General features: G+C 37.2%; 1 protein-coding gene across 4 annotated transcripts in view; it reads right to left on the bottom strand.

Annotated features, from left to right (window-relative positions):
* Positions 1-1,401: 1,401 nt before the first annotated feature.
* The window catches only part of MARK3 (microtubule affinity regulating kinase 3), a 120,370-nt gene continuing 108,181 nt past the window's right edge, over positions 1,402-13,590 (bottom strand). For 3 of the 4 annotated variants that reach the window (XM_054025108.1, XM_054025109.1, XM_054025110.1), the window contains 2 exons: positions 9,660-9,704; positions 1,402-6,091 (listed from right to left, as the gene is read on the bottom strand). In XM_054025108.1, the coding sequence (XP_053881083.1) occupies positions 5,746-6,091; positions 9,660-9,704 (391 nt within the window). In that variant the 3' untranslated portion in view covers positions 1,402-5,745. The remainder of the gene's footprint in view (positions 6,092-9,659; positions 9,705-13,590) is intronic. The other variant, XM_054025111.1, reaches the window with a different exon arrangement.

Below are 13,590 nucleotides of genomic sequence, written 5' to 3'. Positions count from 1 at the left end.
TTAATTAGATCATTTGAATCTCTGATTACTTGTGAGAACATCTAATTAAATGCACCTAATGCATTCAGTGTGATTAAGAACTACACTGAACATGAAATGTATGATTTCAATGTTTATTTTATGAAATTTAATGTGCAAGAAGAATAGACTGACTGAGAACTGAAAAACCCCAAAGCCAGGGAATTCAGTGCTATGGTTCCCCCAGCAACCATAAATCTGCCACTTTGTATGCATGTATTATATTTGCGTTTTAACAGATTATTTTGATAGAAACTCTCCATAAATGCAGAACAGCAATTGCTGAAGAAATAATGATAATTTTAAATTTTCAGGAATGTTTAACATTTTTTGCATTAAACAATTTTCCTGATGAACTGCCACTACTATTCTTTGCATTTAACAGTTCTGGATAAGTAAATGTTAACCAGAGTTAGCAGTTACTGACACTAAGGGCTTGTCAACACTACCACACAGGGTCGATCTAAGATACGCAATTTCAGCTACGTGTATAGTGTAGCTGAAAATGAGTACTTAGATCTACTTACCGTGGTGTCTTCACTGCAGTAAGTCGACAGCTGACGCTCTCCCGTTGACTCCGCTTGCGCTTCTCGTTCTGGTGGAGTACTGGAGTCAACGGGAGAGCGTTCAGTGGTCGATTTATCAGGTCTATACTAAACGTGATAAATCGACCCCCGCTGGATCGATCGGCAGGTAGCATAGACAAGCCCTAAGTTGTTAACCACAGATTGCTGTGGGGATTTATATTAACATCTACAGCTCTTCTGCTCTCAATCATTGCCGGGGCAAAAAGCCTACTGTATTCAGCTGAGTTTAAACTTTATTCTTAGTGCTAGGACAAATCTGAAAATCTGAGGAAGACCATTTAAGAATAATTCAAATTCTGAGCAGCACTTTTAGTACCATTGCTTTTCTTAGTGCCTCTGGCGGAAAGGTGTACATCCATCAAGAATGCATCCAGAGAACACAGTATAATGTCAATGCCTGGAAAGAAAAAATCACCAATAGGACAGGAACCTTGTAAAACTGATCAACACATTGGATGGACTTTATTTCTTCCATTAGCTTCTACCTGAAAATTCACTACGTATGGAATAAAGTGTTGATCCTAAAGTTTTCTAATTGGGTAAGAATTCAATAATGCGATTATTGAAGTAGGGAGTCTTCCAAGAAACATAATATTGAAACTGGTAAGAGACAACGTACTGCTACTCAAACTGAATACTTTGGTCACATGTAGAACATTCCCTGACTTAAATGTCTGAAATGGTGATGAAATTGGCAGTATTAGTGATTTTTAATGAGGTGAAGCCATTCTCCACTGCAATGCTCCAAGACTTCTCTAGCAAGACTGAAGGAAATGAGAACTATATACACAGCCAGGAGAGTAAAATGCAGATCAAAACAGTCACCATCTGCTCAAATTTATTTGAAAAATTATACATTAATATAAATTTGAAATGTATATTCACATTCCTAAAGAGGTCGTTCTTCCAACCATGTTTAGACCAAGGTACTAACATAGCAGTGTCTTAAGCCCTTAAAGATATAAATTTGAAACAAAACATTTGGGTAAAGAAACACTCTCTAGTGGAGTACATCACACATCTCCTCCTCCACTATATGGTTCCCAAAATATTTCATCGTGCAGACTGCCATCAAAAGGCTCTAGGGCATGGGAGGCACACAGTCCACAATATAAACCATCAGTCTAGAACCGCTGAAATACACAAATGTTGTTACATTGATTCGAAGGGAGTGGCATTGGCCCTGATCCAGCAAGCTGCTTTAGGATGTGTCTAACATTCACACTAATGGGACTACTCACATGATTCAAATTAAGCAATGTACTTCTGTACCTTGCTGATCAGGGCCTTACATAGAGAAAATGGTTTTATGGTTAAGAGACTAGAATTGGACTAGAATTCAGATCTGTAGCAGACCTAGGAAATCTAGGTTCAATTCCCATGTGACCATGGGCAAGGTACTTAATCTCTGTGCTTCCATTCCCTGAAAATATGGAAAGCGATACCTCCCCTTTCTCAGACCGTGGCCTATTTTAGATAGTAAGTTCTGTGGGACTGCATCTTACTGTTTTTGTTTCCAATAGCACCCAGCATAACAGGACCGCTATCTTGGTTATGACTTTTACCGTAATGCAAATGATTAATAAGAGGAATAGAACCCCAGAGTTTGTGCTACTTGTACTAAGGCTGAGGTTCCTTGAATCCACACCGATCAGGCCAGTTTCTATGCGTGTCACTTCCTTCAGGGATATCAATGACGAAGGCTTGTGTAACATACTTGAAACTAAAGTTTGGAGGAACAGCTAGTACTGCTCTTTACGCTGAATTATTTACCATCTCCTTCACAACATGGTCCAAGGTCTTAAAAACACATATCTGGTCAGGCAAATGCAGTTATTCCTCTCAGATCTATGCCTTTTTGGTTACTAGATTGCTTCAATGAATTGGAAGCTTAGAGAGAGAGAGAAGCTTGGTTGAGCTTATTAATTCTCACTCACTGTTGAGTTTCCATGTATTACAAGAAATATTTTGAACTGAATTAGTTAAAGAAAGCTTTGCAAAATATAGTAATTAAAATATACCAGGAAAAACGCAGAACATTTTTTACCTGCTAGCCAAGGGAAGAAAAGCTTGATTTCAGAATCAGACCTGGCAGTGACTTGGGTGGAAGCGCACAGTGTGTTAGTCAAGAGCCAACAAACATTTTTAGAAAATGAGACATCTATCTCTAGGGCAAAATTAATGCTGTTACAACAGCACTTCTCAGTTGCTCGATGCACATCTCTTGAGGTGCCCAGGACTGCTATTATCACAACACACATCTTGGACTCAGATTACAAGTAGGTTTGATATATAAAGTAACTATAGACCCAATCCTGCCAGCTCATACCAGCAGGCAGTCCCCTGAGCTGAAAGTTCTCCAGTGACCATGCAGGATTGAGGCCTATATCTTTATATTAAGCATCTTCTTAATATAGCAAAATATAGTTCCTTCAGTGATTGTCCTACCAGTGAACCAGACAAATAATTACAAGGTTCTGCACTTTAGAATGAAGAAGGACATTGTGTGTGTTATGATCAAGAACACTCGTAACATTTTTGCAATTGACAGTTTTGTATTATATTTGAGAAGGAAGCTGTTAAGAACCTGTTTCTAGTGCTAATAAATGTGTCATTTGGTGTATTTTAATATCTCAAATACAGATTATTTCTAAAAGTACCTTTTGAATACATTTTAAGACAAAAATACTTAAGTACAAACTTTTAAAAATATTTAAACTTATGATACTGTTGCACTTTGCAGAAACAATTATATACTGAATGGGTAAAATAGAACAGAGTATTGCAGGAGACATTTCATATGAAACCTTTGGAATTGCCACTGAATACAGATTTACAATCAGTAAGTGATATGATTAATCAGAACATGGAGTTTAAGTTATGAGACGACAGGAAGTACACTACTGGATGAAAAGAATACACCTTGAGTAGTGTTTAATGTAGAAAACAAAAGGCTACGTGAATCCCCACCTGAGAAGTACTTCTGTCCTGTAATCTCTTATTGCTATTACAAAATGGAGTTTTCATGGCAAGACCATCCTGAGCAAAGTAAGCACGAGTACTGACAGCCCATCAAGCTCTATCTGCACCAAGAGTTCTAAAGCCAGTTCATGATACAAAATATACCTAGATTTAAAAATGTAAATTCAGGAATTTTTACTGCATTTAACAACTATAACTATCCTTTAGCTAGCATAATTATCAATGCTTAGGGCAAGGTCACTAGAGACTGAGGAAGAGGTATAAAGGAGGAAATTCTTGTTTTCAGAGCATGGATCACAAAACTTAACGTGCAAAATATTAGAGATTCTGCATTTGCACCTTGGGTCAAAGCTAAGTTGCGAACACAATGATGAACTATATTAGCTCACTGTAATTTAAAAAAGCAAGCTTAGGGTCTGAATTAAAGCACACGTTAAGTACGTGCCTAACTGCTGCATGGGAACGGGACTATAAGCATTACATTTATATAAAATAAAGTCAAATAGATAATACCGGGTCTACACAAATCCTTACCGAAATAGCAAACTGAATACAGGAAAGGAAAAATTAGTAGGTAGATTGAATAGATTAGGGTATCCAGGTTTGTGATTCAAATCCAGCCCAGGTCAGTAGCAACTAAGAGTTGATACCATTTGATGACTGCTTGGTGGTCTGTAGGAAGTGAGTTGGTCAAGATAGCAGAATTCAGAGAAGACAGAATTTCCTCTCCACACACTAAAAAAAGCTCACCACAGCTGACCTCCTCCTTAGCAGTCTCAGCAGAGACCAAAAGATAGAATTGACACGGAGACTGAACTATCTTCCCACCTATATAAGTAGTACCTCGCAGAACTGGGCTGAGGGCATTGCAAGGGAGTTAGGGGACAGGGGGAGGGCTGAACCACTGCCACCTGTGCTGCTGTGTTTATAAAATGATAGGAGCTCATCTCTAAGGCTGTCTGTCAATCTGGTATCTTGCATCACTATTAATTTCATTTAAAGTATGAAAAGTGATCAGCAGACATTGGCTTTCCACTTTTGGATTTTAACAAGAGTGCATGCTCACAGCTCAAGGGGAAGGGACACCGTATGTCCAGCAATAACGTAGGAAGTCAGTATCTCAGGCATGTGGTAATTCTCACCAGAACTTTTATCGTTTACTGAGAGTCCTTTTGTTCTTCTGATGAATCTGGCCAAGCCTTTACAGTAGAAACAACATCTGAAATTGTCACTAAGTCAAGTTCCAGCAAGTCAGATTTTAAAAACACATTTCTACCTCAAGATAAGACACTAAAACGTGATGTTCTCACTGAACTACACTGTTTACATTCTATAGCAGTAAATGGTAGAGCTTACTGAATGGTAACCCATTCTACTAAGTCATGAAAGACAAAAGAGATAAAAAGGATATATTTTTACACTTGTGTTTAACATGAACAGAGAAATTGAAGCATTTACCCAAATTTTAATGCATAAATCAACTCTAATTTTTAATTTGATTCAGACTTAAATAATAAATAGTGGGAGAAGTATAATGCAAGACTTACTGAGTAAAAGTGAATGTTTAATTATCTCATGAGATCTACTTAAAAAACAGGAGTAATGTTCACAACCATAAATCCAAACCCTTCACACTTTTTTCTTAACACAGCAGTGAACTGTAAAACTGCATTTACTGGGTAACCATTCAATTATTTTAAATATTAACTCAAGTGTTTCCTCCTTGGCCATTTCAATTTTTAGCACCAAAATTAGCCCCCAAAGAGGTACGGGTACAGCTCTGATGTTGTAAATGAATAGTTTACATATAATACTTAATATATTATACACACATACTGTACATTCTCACATCCACACAAACAGGAGGCATATTTAAATGTATATATTGTGTGTTTCAGTTTGTTGTCAAAGACTTAGAGCAATGGAAATAAAGCAGAAGGGGTAATATTTTACATAGTAGGCAACTTTAATGCTGTAGTGCACTTATAAAAAAAAGTCCAACTCTCCCTCCCAGCTCAGCAGCTTGTTTCAATTTTTTTTTAATATCATGATTCAGAAGATGTAGAAGTTATTGCCTAAATATTATTCTATACATTTCCATCGGTGTTCTCAAAAACACTCGAAATTGCTACTTAATTTACAACTTAATTACTTTTTCTTACAGCTTTAATTCATTGGCAATTTTGGAAGCAATGTTTTTAAAAGCTATGGATGTTCCCGATATCCGCTTAAAGCGGACTCCATTCAGTGACAGTCTTGGCAGTTTACACACCTCCATCTCCCACTGTACAAGATTTTCCGCATGTCCATCGCCATGGACACAGAAAAGCAAGAAACGCTCTCTTTGTTCATAGTCACAATTATTGGCATCCAGGACTTTACGAATTTCCCTCATCATATCGTTAGGATCCATGGAACTGGTAGTTTTCATGCTCCAAGTAAACCTCAGCGAACGGGGCTTGGCTTCCTTGTTTTCATCCTTCTGATCCACAGCTACATTGCGACTGAAAGAAAACATTTTATTATTTAATAGGACAACCAATAGCCTCTTAAATCGTGTGTTGATGAAGCAACTGCCCTGTTCAGTGTGCATTTTTTGTATTACAGAAGTGCACAGAGGGGCCCCAACTTGGAGCAGGACCCTGTTGTACTAGGCATTGCATATTATACACACACAGTAAGACTGTTCCCACCCCAAAAGCATACAATCTAATTAAGCCAAGACACGACTAGTGTGAACAACAACTGGAAGGAATGGGGACAGGAGGATGAAAAACTTTATTACTACCTTCAGCATGGTAAGTTTTCACTCACCTGTAATTCAATTAAGGTTACAGCCTACATGGACCAATAATCCAGGGCATATAGCACCAGAAAGCTCTAGAAATTTCTGGAACCCTCATTAAGATAGCAGCTCTAAGTCACAACTTAAAGACTTAGGCCACAGTTGCCTCCAATATGAGTTGATATTTACTGATACAATGCACTGAAGAGCCCTGGCAGAAGGATCCTTTGAGTTCCCTTACATTTTCTCCTCTACTACAGTCCTCAGGCACTGCATTGCAGCAACCTTCTTGAGTCTATATACACCAGCGTGGGGAAGGAGCCAGGTGAAGGATATCCCTCACCTGCTGGGACTGAATGTGCTGCCTTCCACCCCCACCAATCTAAAATATCTCAGGGTCACTTCTGGAGTTTCATAACGGCCTTCCTAGCTTCATAAACGTTTGAGATTTCAAGCAACCAAAGACCTTTGCCTTTCAGCTCAGGTACTGGTGGGTCTACGCAATATCGTCAAACATATCATACACCAAGGAAAGTATCTTTATCAATACTATTGCTTCACCTATGACAATCATCAGAAATGTATAACTTGCAATAGTGAACAGTCTAACTTCTGAAGTTACTGGAGTGTTTTTTTCAGAATAAAATACAGAAAGTTAACATACCAAACTAACGTTAACAAAAATAATCTCCTTGTCACTACAACAGAAGGTACAATGAGAAAGTGTGATGACTATCAAAATTGTAAGAATTAAAGCACATAGTAATAACATTCTTCTCTTGTTTTGGTGGTGGTGGAAATAGATGGATAAGACGACGAGTTCCAGAACTTTGTAGAATATTAGCTCACTATTGTATTTCAGCTATGAATTAGTGGCCACATGGCTAAAAAGAGTTGGAATCTGTGTACTGAAACCTTCACAAAAAGTATGTTAACATGCAGATATGTGCATAAAAGTATTTTCTGCATCAGATACCTCTTTAAAGATTATTTTTGCTCTCATGGTATACCATACAGTTTAAAATCAGTGGTATGTTAAGATTCAGAATTCAATTTAGAACATAAGAACTGCCATACTGGGTCAGACCAAAGGTCCAACTAGCCTAGTATCATGTCTTCCAACAGTGGACAATGCCAGGTGCCCCAGAGTGAATGAAAAGAACAGGTAATCATCAAGTGATCCATCCCGTCGCCCATTCCTAGCTTCTGGCAAATAGAGGCTAGGGACACCACCCTTGGCCATCCTGGCTAATAACCATTGATGGACCTATCCTCCATGAATTTATCTAGGTCTTTTTTGAACCCTGTTATAGTCTTGGCCTTCACAACATCCTTTGGAAAGAGTTCCACAGGTTGGCTGTGCATTGTGTGAAGAAATACTTCCTTTTGTTTGTTTCAAACCTGCGGCCTATTAATTTCACTTGGTGACCCCTAGTTCTTGCGTTATGAGAAGGAGTAAATAATACTTCCTTATGTACATTCTCCACACCAGTCATGATTTTATAGACCTCTATCATATCCCCTCTTAGTCAACTCTTTTCCAAGCTGAAAACTCCCAGTCTTATTAATCAACCCTCATATGTAAACCATTCCATACCCCCAATCATTTCTGTTGCCCTTTTCTGAACTTTTTCCAATTCCAAAATATCTTTTTTGCATGCATATGTGGTCGCCCCATCTCAAAAAAAGACATATTGGAATTGGAAAAGATCTCTTTCTTGAGTGGTAACAGTTAATTTAGACCTCATAATTTCATATGTATAGTTGGGATTATGTTTTCCAATGTGCATTACTTTGCATTGATCAACATTGAATTTCATCTGCCATTTTATTGCCCAGTCACCCAGTTTTGTGAAATCCCTTTGTAGCTCTTTGCAGTCTGCTTTGGACTATCTTGAGTAGTTTTGTATCATCTCCAAATGTTGTCACCTCACTGTTTACCCCTTTTCCCAGATCATTTATGAACAAGTTAAAATAGTACTGGTCACAGTACAGACCCCTGAGGGACAAAACTATTTACCTCTCTCCATTCTGAAATTTGACTATTTATTCCTATCTGTTTCTCATCTTTCGACTAGTTACCGATCCATGAGAGGACCTTCCGTCTTATCCCATGACAGCTTACTTTGCTTAAGAGCCTTTGGTGAGGGACCTTGTCAAAGGCTATCTGAAAATCTAAGTACTTTATATCCATTGGATCTCCTTGTCCACATGTTTGTTGACCCCCTCAGAATTCTAGTAGATTGGTGAGGCATAATTTCCCTTTACAAAACCATGATGACTCTTTCCTCAACAAATTATGTTCATCTATGTGTCTGACACTTCTGTTCTTTACTATAGTTTCAACCAGTTTGCCTGGTACTGAAGTCTGGCCTGTAATTGCTGGGATCACCTCTGGAGCCTTTTTTAAAAATTGGTGCCAGATTAGCTATCCTCCAGCCATTTGGTACAGAAGTGGATTTAAATGATAGGTTACAAACCACAGTTAACAGTTCTGCAATTTCACATTTGAGTTCCTTCAGAACTCTTGGGTGAATACCATTTGGTCCTGGTGACTTATTACTGTTTAATTTATCAATTTGTTTCAAAACCTCCTCTAATGACACCTCATAAGGTCAGTTCCTTAGATTTGTCACCTAAAAAGAATGGCTTAGGTGTGCGAATCTCCCTCACATCCTCAGTCACAAAGACAAGTATTTTAACAAGTACTAATGACAAGTCAAGTCCTTTTTATGGGCTTTTTTAAAAATAATTTCTAGTTACATGAAACAAACTTCTGTACCATCGTGTTGGCAGAACATTGTGAAAGTATTGCATAAAAATAAAAACTTGATTAGAAAGTTAAACAAATTCAGCATGAAGATCACCTATTTAATAATTCTATGTGTTATCAGAGGAGATTTGCTTTCACACGAGCAGCCTCAAGCTGATTGGTAGAGTCAGATTATGCTCATAACCTTGAGAAGGGTTAAAAAACCTCTCACACTTTAGTACCCTCCAATATTGGATTATAGAGCAGTTCTGCAGTCTCACTGGGGGCTACCTGCCTGCCCAGCTGCTAAGATGCAGAAATATATACAGGGAAAAGGCAACATGAAAGATGGAAGAATTTAGAACCAAGTCACTCAATGATTTAATCACTGTTTTGAAGACAGGAGGGTTTCTTGGTTTACAGTTTCATGGAGCTAAAGGAAACAAAACCTGCTGCTTAGAACCTGAGCCACAAACAGGGGGAGAAAGATTCAAACTCACCTAAGTAACATTTAAACAAAAATCATTACCCTCACCTTGAGCCCTCATATCTCCCGTTCCTCTCATATTCAGTCGGGAGCCTCATTGAAAAGAATGCAGAAACAAAAGGAAGTGGGAAAGAGAAGACAAATCTTATACTAGCATACATAATATCTGAATAGCTGCTAAATGCAATATCTCAGTTATACCGTAATTAACACAATATATTTTATGACACTTTAGGCAACAAAGATTCAATGGATTTTCAAGATCACAGCAAACTTAGAATACTACAAATGTCTTGCCCACCAAAACAATATGTATTTATAAGCCACAGTTTCTAAAAAGTAGATACTTTTAGTATTAATTGTAATACTATATTGACATACATACACATGAAGTTAAAAGGTAAGATTCCAGTGGGGAAAATTGTTGAATTAGAAATATGTAAAATGTATTAATTCAGTGTAAATAAAGATATACTAATTATTGTTATTATTAAAGCTGTAAAAGAGAAAAATGGTATTAAAAACAGCTTTAATATGCACACCCACACCTGTAGATCAAATATAGTGAAACTTGTAGATCAAATGATCTGATTAATTTGTCCCACCCGCCCTTAAACCAGGATATAAATTAAAGTTAGCATAAGAAAAATTTCAAGGTAAATTCAAGATTTCTCAATATGTACAATTCCTCTGAATATGAATTCTTCTGAATTCCTGTACCACGGACTCATCTTCCAGAAGACATATGCGTAAGGGTAAAAGAAATTGAGCAATATAAAGATCACCGGCAGAAAAGTTACTTAACACTGTTATATATTAATGTTACATTTAAGCAACCTTCAAGACAAACAGAATCAAGGTGGAAAAATCTCCCACAAGCACCTCGCTACTTTCTCCCATGCCTATTTCACCCCAGGCATACACAACATTAACACAACAAACTAATCATAGTAGATTAGGGCAGCTTGGTAAATGGTGTGAGGATGAGAAGGGAGAGTTAAAACTGTGGTGCATCATCTGTGGTGTATGGTAGTTGTGGTGATGAGGTATATGCCTGTCTGGGAACATATGTACTGTCATGTAGCTTTTAGTTTCCTTGCTTTTGTGGGTTCAAGTCACGTATGTTGTATACCAATCCTAACTACTTCACAGTGACGTTTTTTGGTCAGAATCACATTTCAATGTGTCTTAACACTGCTGTCTTATTTTAAAATCTTGAGGGGAAAAATCTGGGCTAAATGAAGCTCACATTGAAGCAAGAGTCCTGTTCTTATTGCCAGAATACTATGTCAATACAGAGTGCATAGTACCACAATAACCGTCTGGAGTAAGCCTATCTCAACGACTATTCTAAGGGGGTTTCTTAACTAAGGGCCCAATGCTTCTTCTATGAAAGACAATGTGTATTTCTCCATTGTATCAATGGAAGCAGGTTCAGGTGCTATAAGAAGAGACGGTTCCATCACCTTTAGCAATATAGGACGGAGGCAATCATTTTAAGCTATGCAACATATCTGTCCATATTGATCAGTAAAATAATTTAGTTCTCTTAGTTACTGATTTGTGAAGCCTGTCAAAGACAGATTAAAATGCCAATATTTATAATCACTTTGGTAGATATGTCAAGCTGATGTGCTTCTCTAGAATGAATGGATATTAGAGAAATCAGAAATGGAAAAAGCCTAGTAAGTCTGTGGTGTACAAGCCAGGACCTCTGGGCTGCTCTTGATGTCCATCTTTCTGGGGGACGGAACACTAGTGAAAGCATGAGGAATTATGGGAAAGGAGAAAGCTATAAAAGCTGAACACATCCAGAGATTTCAACAGTAGACATGCAAAGAATCTTGTGGAAGGCTCGTTCCGGAAGGCACAGCAAACTCCTCTCTGTAAGTCTGAAGTCACTTCCTGACTCAGATGACAAAAATGTCAAGTGCTGCACTCAAAAATACTCTCTGAAGGGCACTAGAGGCATCTGTTCCTGGGAAGTAGGAGAGAACATTTTTGCTTACAGTTGCAAGCATTTATAGATCACATCAGACTCACTTTCTCAGTTGACAAAAAAGGCTCAAGAAATAAGAGTATGACCTGTCATCCCTATAATGAATGATACAAGAAATCTCAAGATTTCTTTGCTCAAAAGTTCAGACTTTCAAAAATAGTTCGTTCTGGTTTCAGATCAATTTTCTGCTGATCCTAGCAGCTGAGGCTGAAGTTCAGTTAAAACTGACCAACTTCTAAATACTCAATCTATATTTAGAGAAATCAAAGGTATTCACTGAACACCTGCGGCAAGATACATCTTGAGTAAGTACTCTTATTTGTAAGCCTCTTTTGGAAGTACTTATAATTGTGAATAGGCTAAAAAATTAAAATCTGAACCAATAAATATACCAGGTTACCTAACACTCAAAACTGCATTCCATGGTGTGTGACCTCCAATATAAAACCTGGCATGAAGTTTTAGAGAAGCAGTGTCAGTCTTCCCATTGATCTTCCTTCCCCCTGGGACCTCAAAGCATGGGTATGCTCTATAAAGCACCATGCAAACGTACAGAATTCTGTAAATAAAACCTATACCAGTGCACTTCTGATTAAAACTGTACTGTATATGTAATTTATAATACTGTATATGCTTACAAGTCAGATACAGCCTTTAGGCTTCCAAGTTGCCAATGTGGCCGGCAGTATTGAAAGGAACACAAACTCCTGGTTTATAACAGAAGACTATTGAGCAGATAATGTGTTAAAGAAAGGAGATGACTAATAAGCTAATTAGTTTTGTGATAGAGTAATTTTATATTTTATTTTTCTGTTTTAAGCCCACAGCTGTAGTACAGTGCCTATGGCACTTCATTTACTTCTGTTAAATGGTATGTGAAAAGTAGTAAATATAAGTGATATGTTGACCTAGTATTGTGCTTCTGTATATCTATCATGAATTATGTTTTGCGCATTGCAAGTGTTCTCTATGTATACTCTGTTAAAAATCCAGTGAAACATTAAAAAATAAAGCTGTCTAAAGAGTATTTCACAGCTTGATTAAAAGCTATAAATGATTGTGGGAGAATGGAAATGGATGGAGTCTACTAAAATAAGATTTAATTAATTTATACATAAAAGAAAACAACCTGCTTTTTCAAGGAAAGTTACCTTTAATTAAAGAAAAGATTCTATAACAAAAAAGCTATCAAAATATCAACACAATTTTGCTATCCAAGTATCAAATTAGCCTTCCACAACATAAAGGAATCCCTGCAGAATTGCAAGGACACTGCATGGTATCTTGTTAATGTTAGATGAGGTATGAGAGATATAAAACCTATCAGAATGCAGTGCACTATTAACATTCCAATTTTTAAAAAACAAATGAAATGTGTAGCACTCAGAATTTGCCGAGCTCTCTGAAATGAAGTTGTAATATTGTCCTTGTGGCAACTATAATAAATTCCAATGTTAAAAGAAAATGAATTTCTGTAGACGAGATTCATGAGAGGTAAAGAAGAATTTGACTAAAAAAAATAAATCAGTATCTATGCTATAGGCAGCAATGTATTTCACTTCACTGCCTGCATACAAGAACGAGAGAGACAGGCACACTGGAAGTCACATGCACATACACGTCTACTAATAAAAAGGAAAATTCAGAGGTGCATTGTTATGCAAGTCTCTTTTTAAACAAGAATACCCTGAAAAAGTTATTATCAGAACACCTGAAACACTGCTGCAATTAACAAATGTCAAATATCTGACCCAAAAGTAAAAAGATGCAATCTTTATATTACAATGCCATATTTCTATTTAAAGGTAACTCTCTGGAACGTGAGTTATAAAATGTAATTAAACTTCCTGACTAACAGATGCATCTCACTTACTGCCTCAACGCAGTAGAGGCTTACAGTTAAGTTATAATGAGCGTCCAGTTGTGGAAATAATAGCTTATTTGCTCAATTAACCTTCTAATGTTTTACAGTAGCCATCG

Source organism: Malaclemys terrapin, chromosome 4 (genome assembly GCF_027887155.1).
Source record: "Malaclemys terrapin pileata isolate rMalTer1 chromosome 4, rMalTer1.hap1, whole genome shotgun sequence".
NCBI lineage: Eukaryota > Metazoa > Chordata > Testudines > Emydidae > Malaclemys > Malaclemys terrapin.
This window is presented reverse-complemented; position numbering and strand designations above follow the sequence as displayed.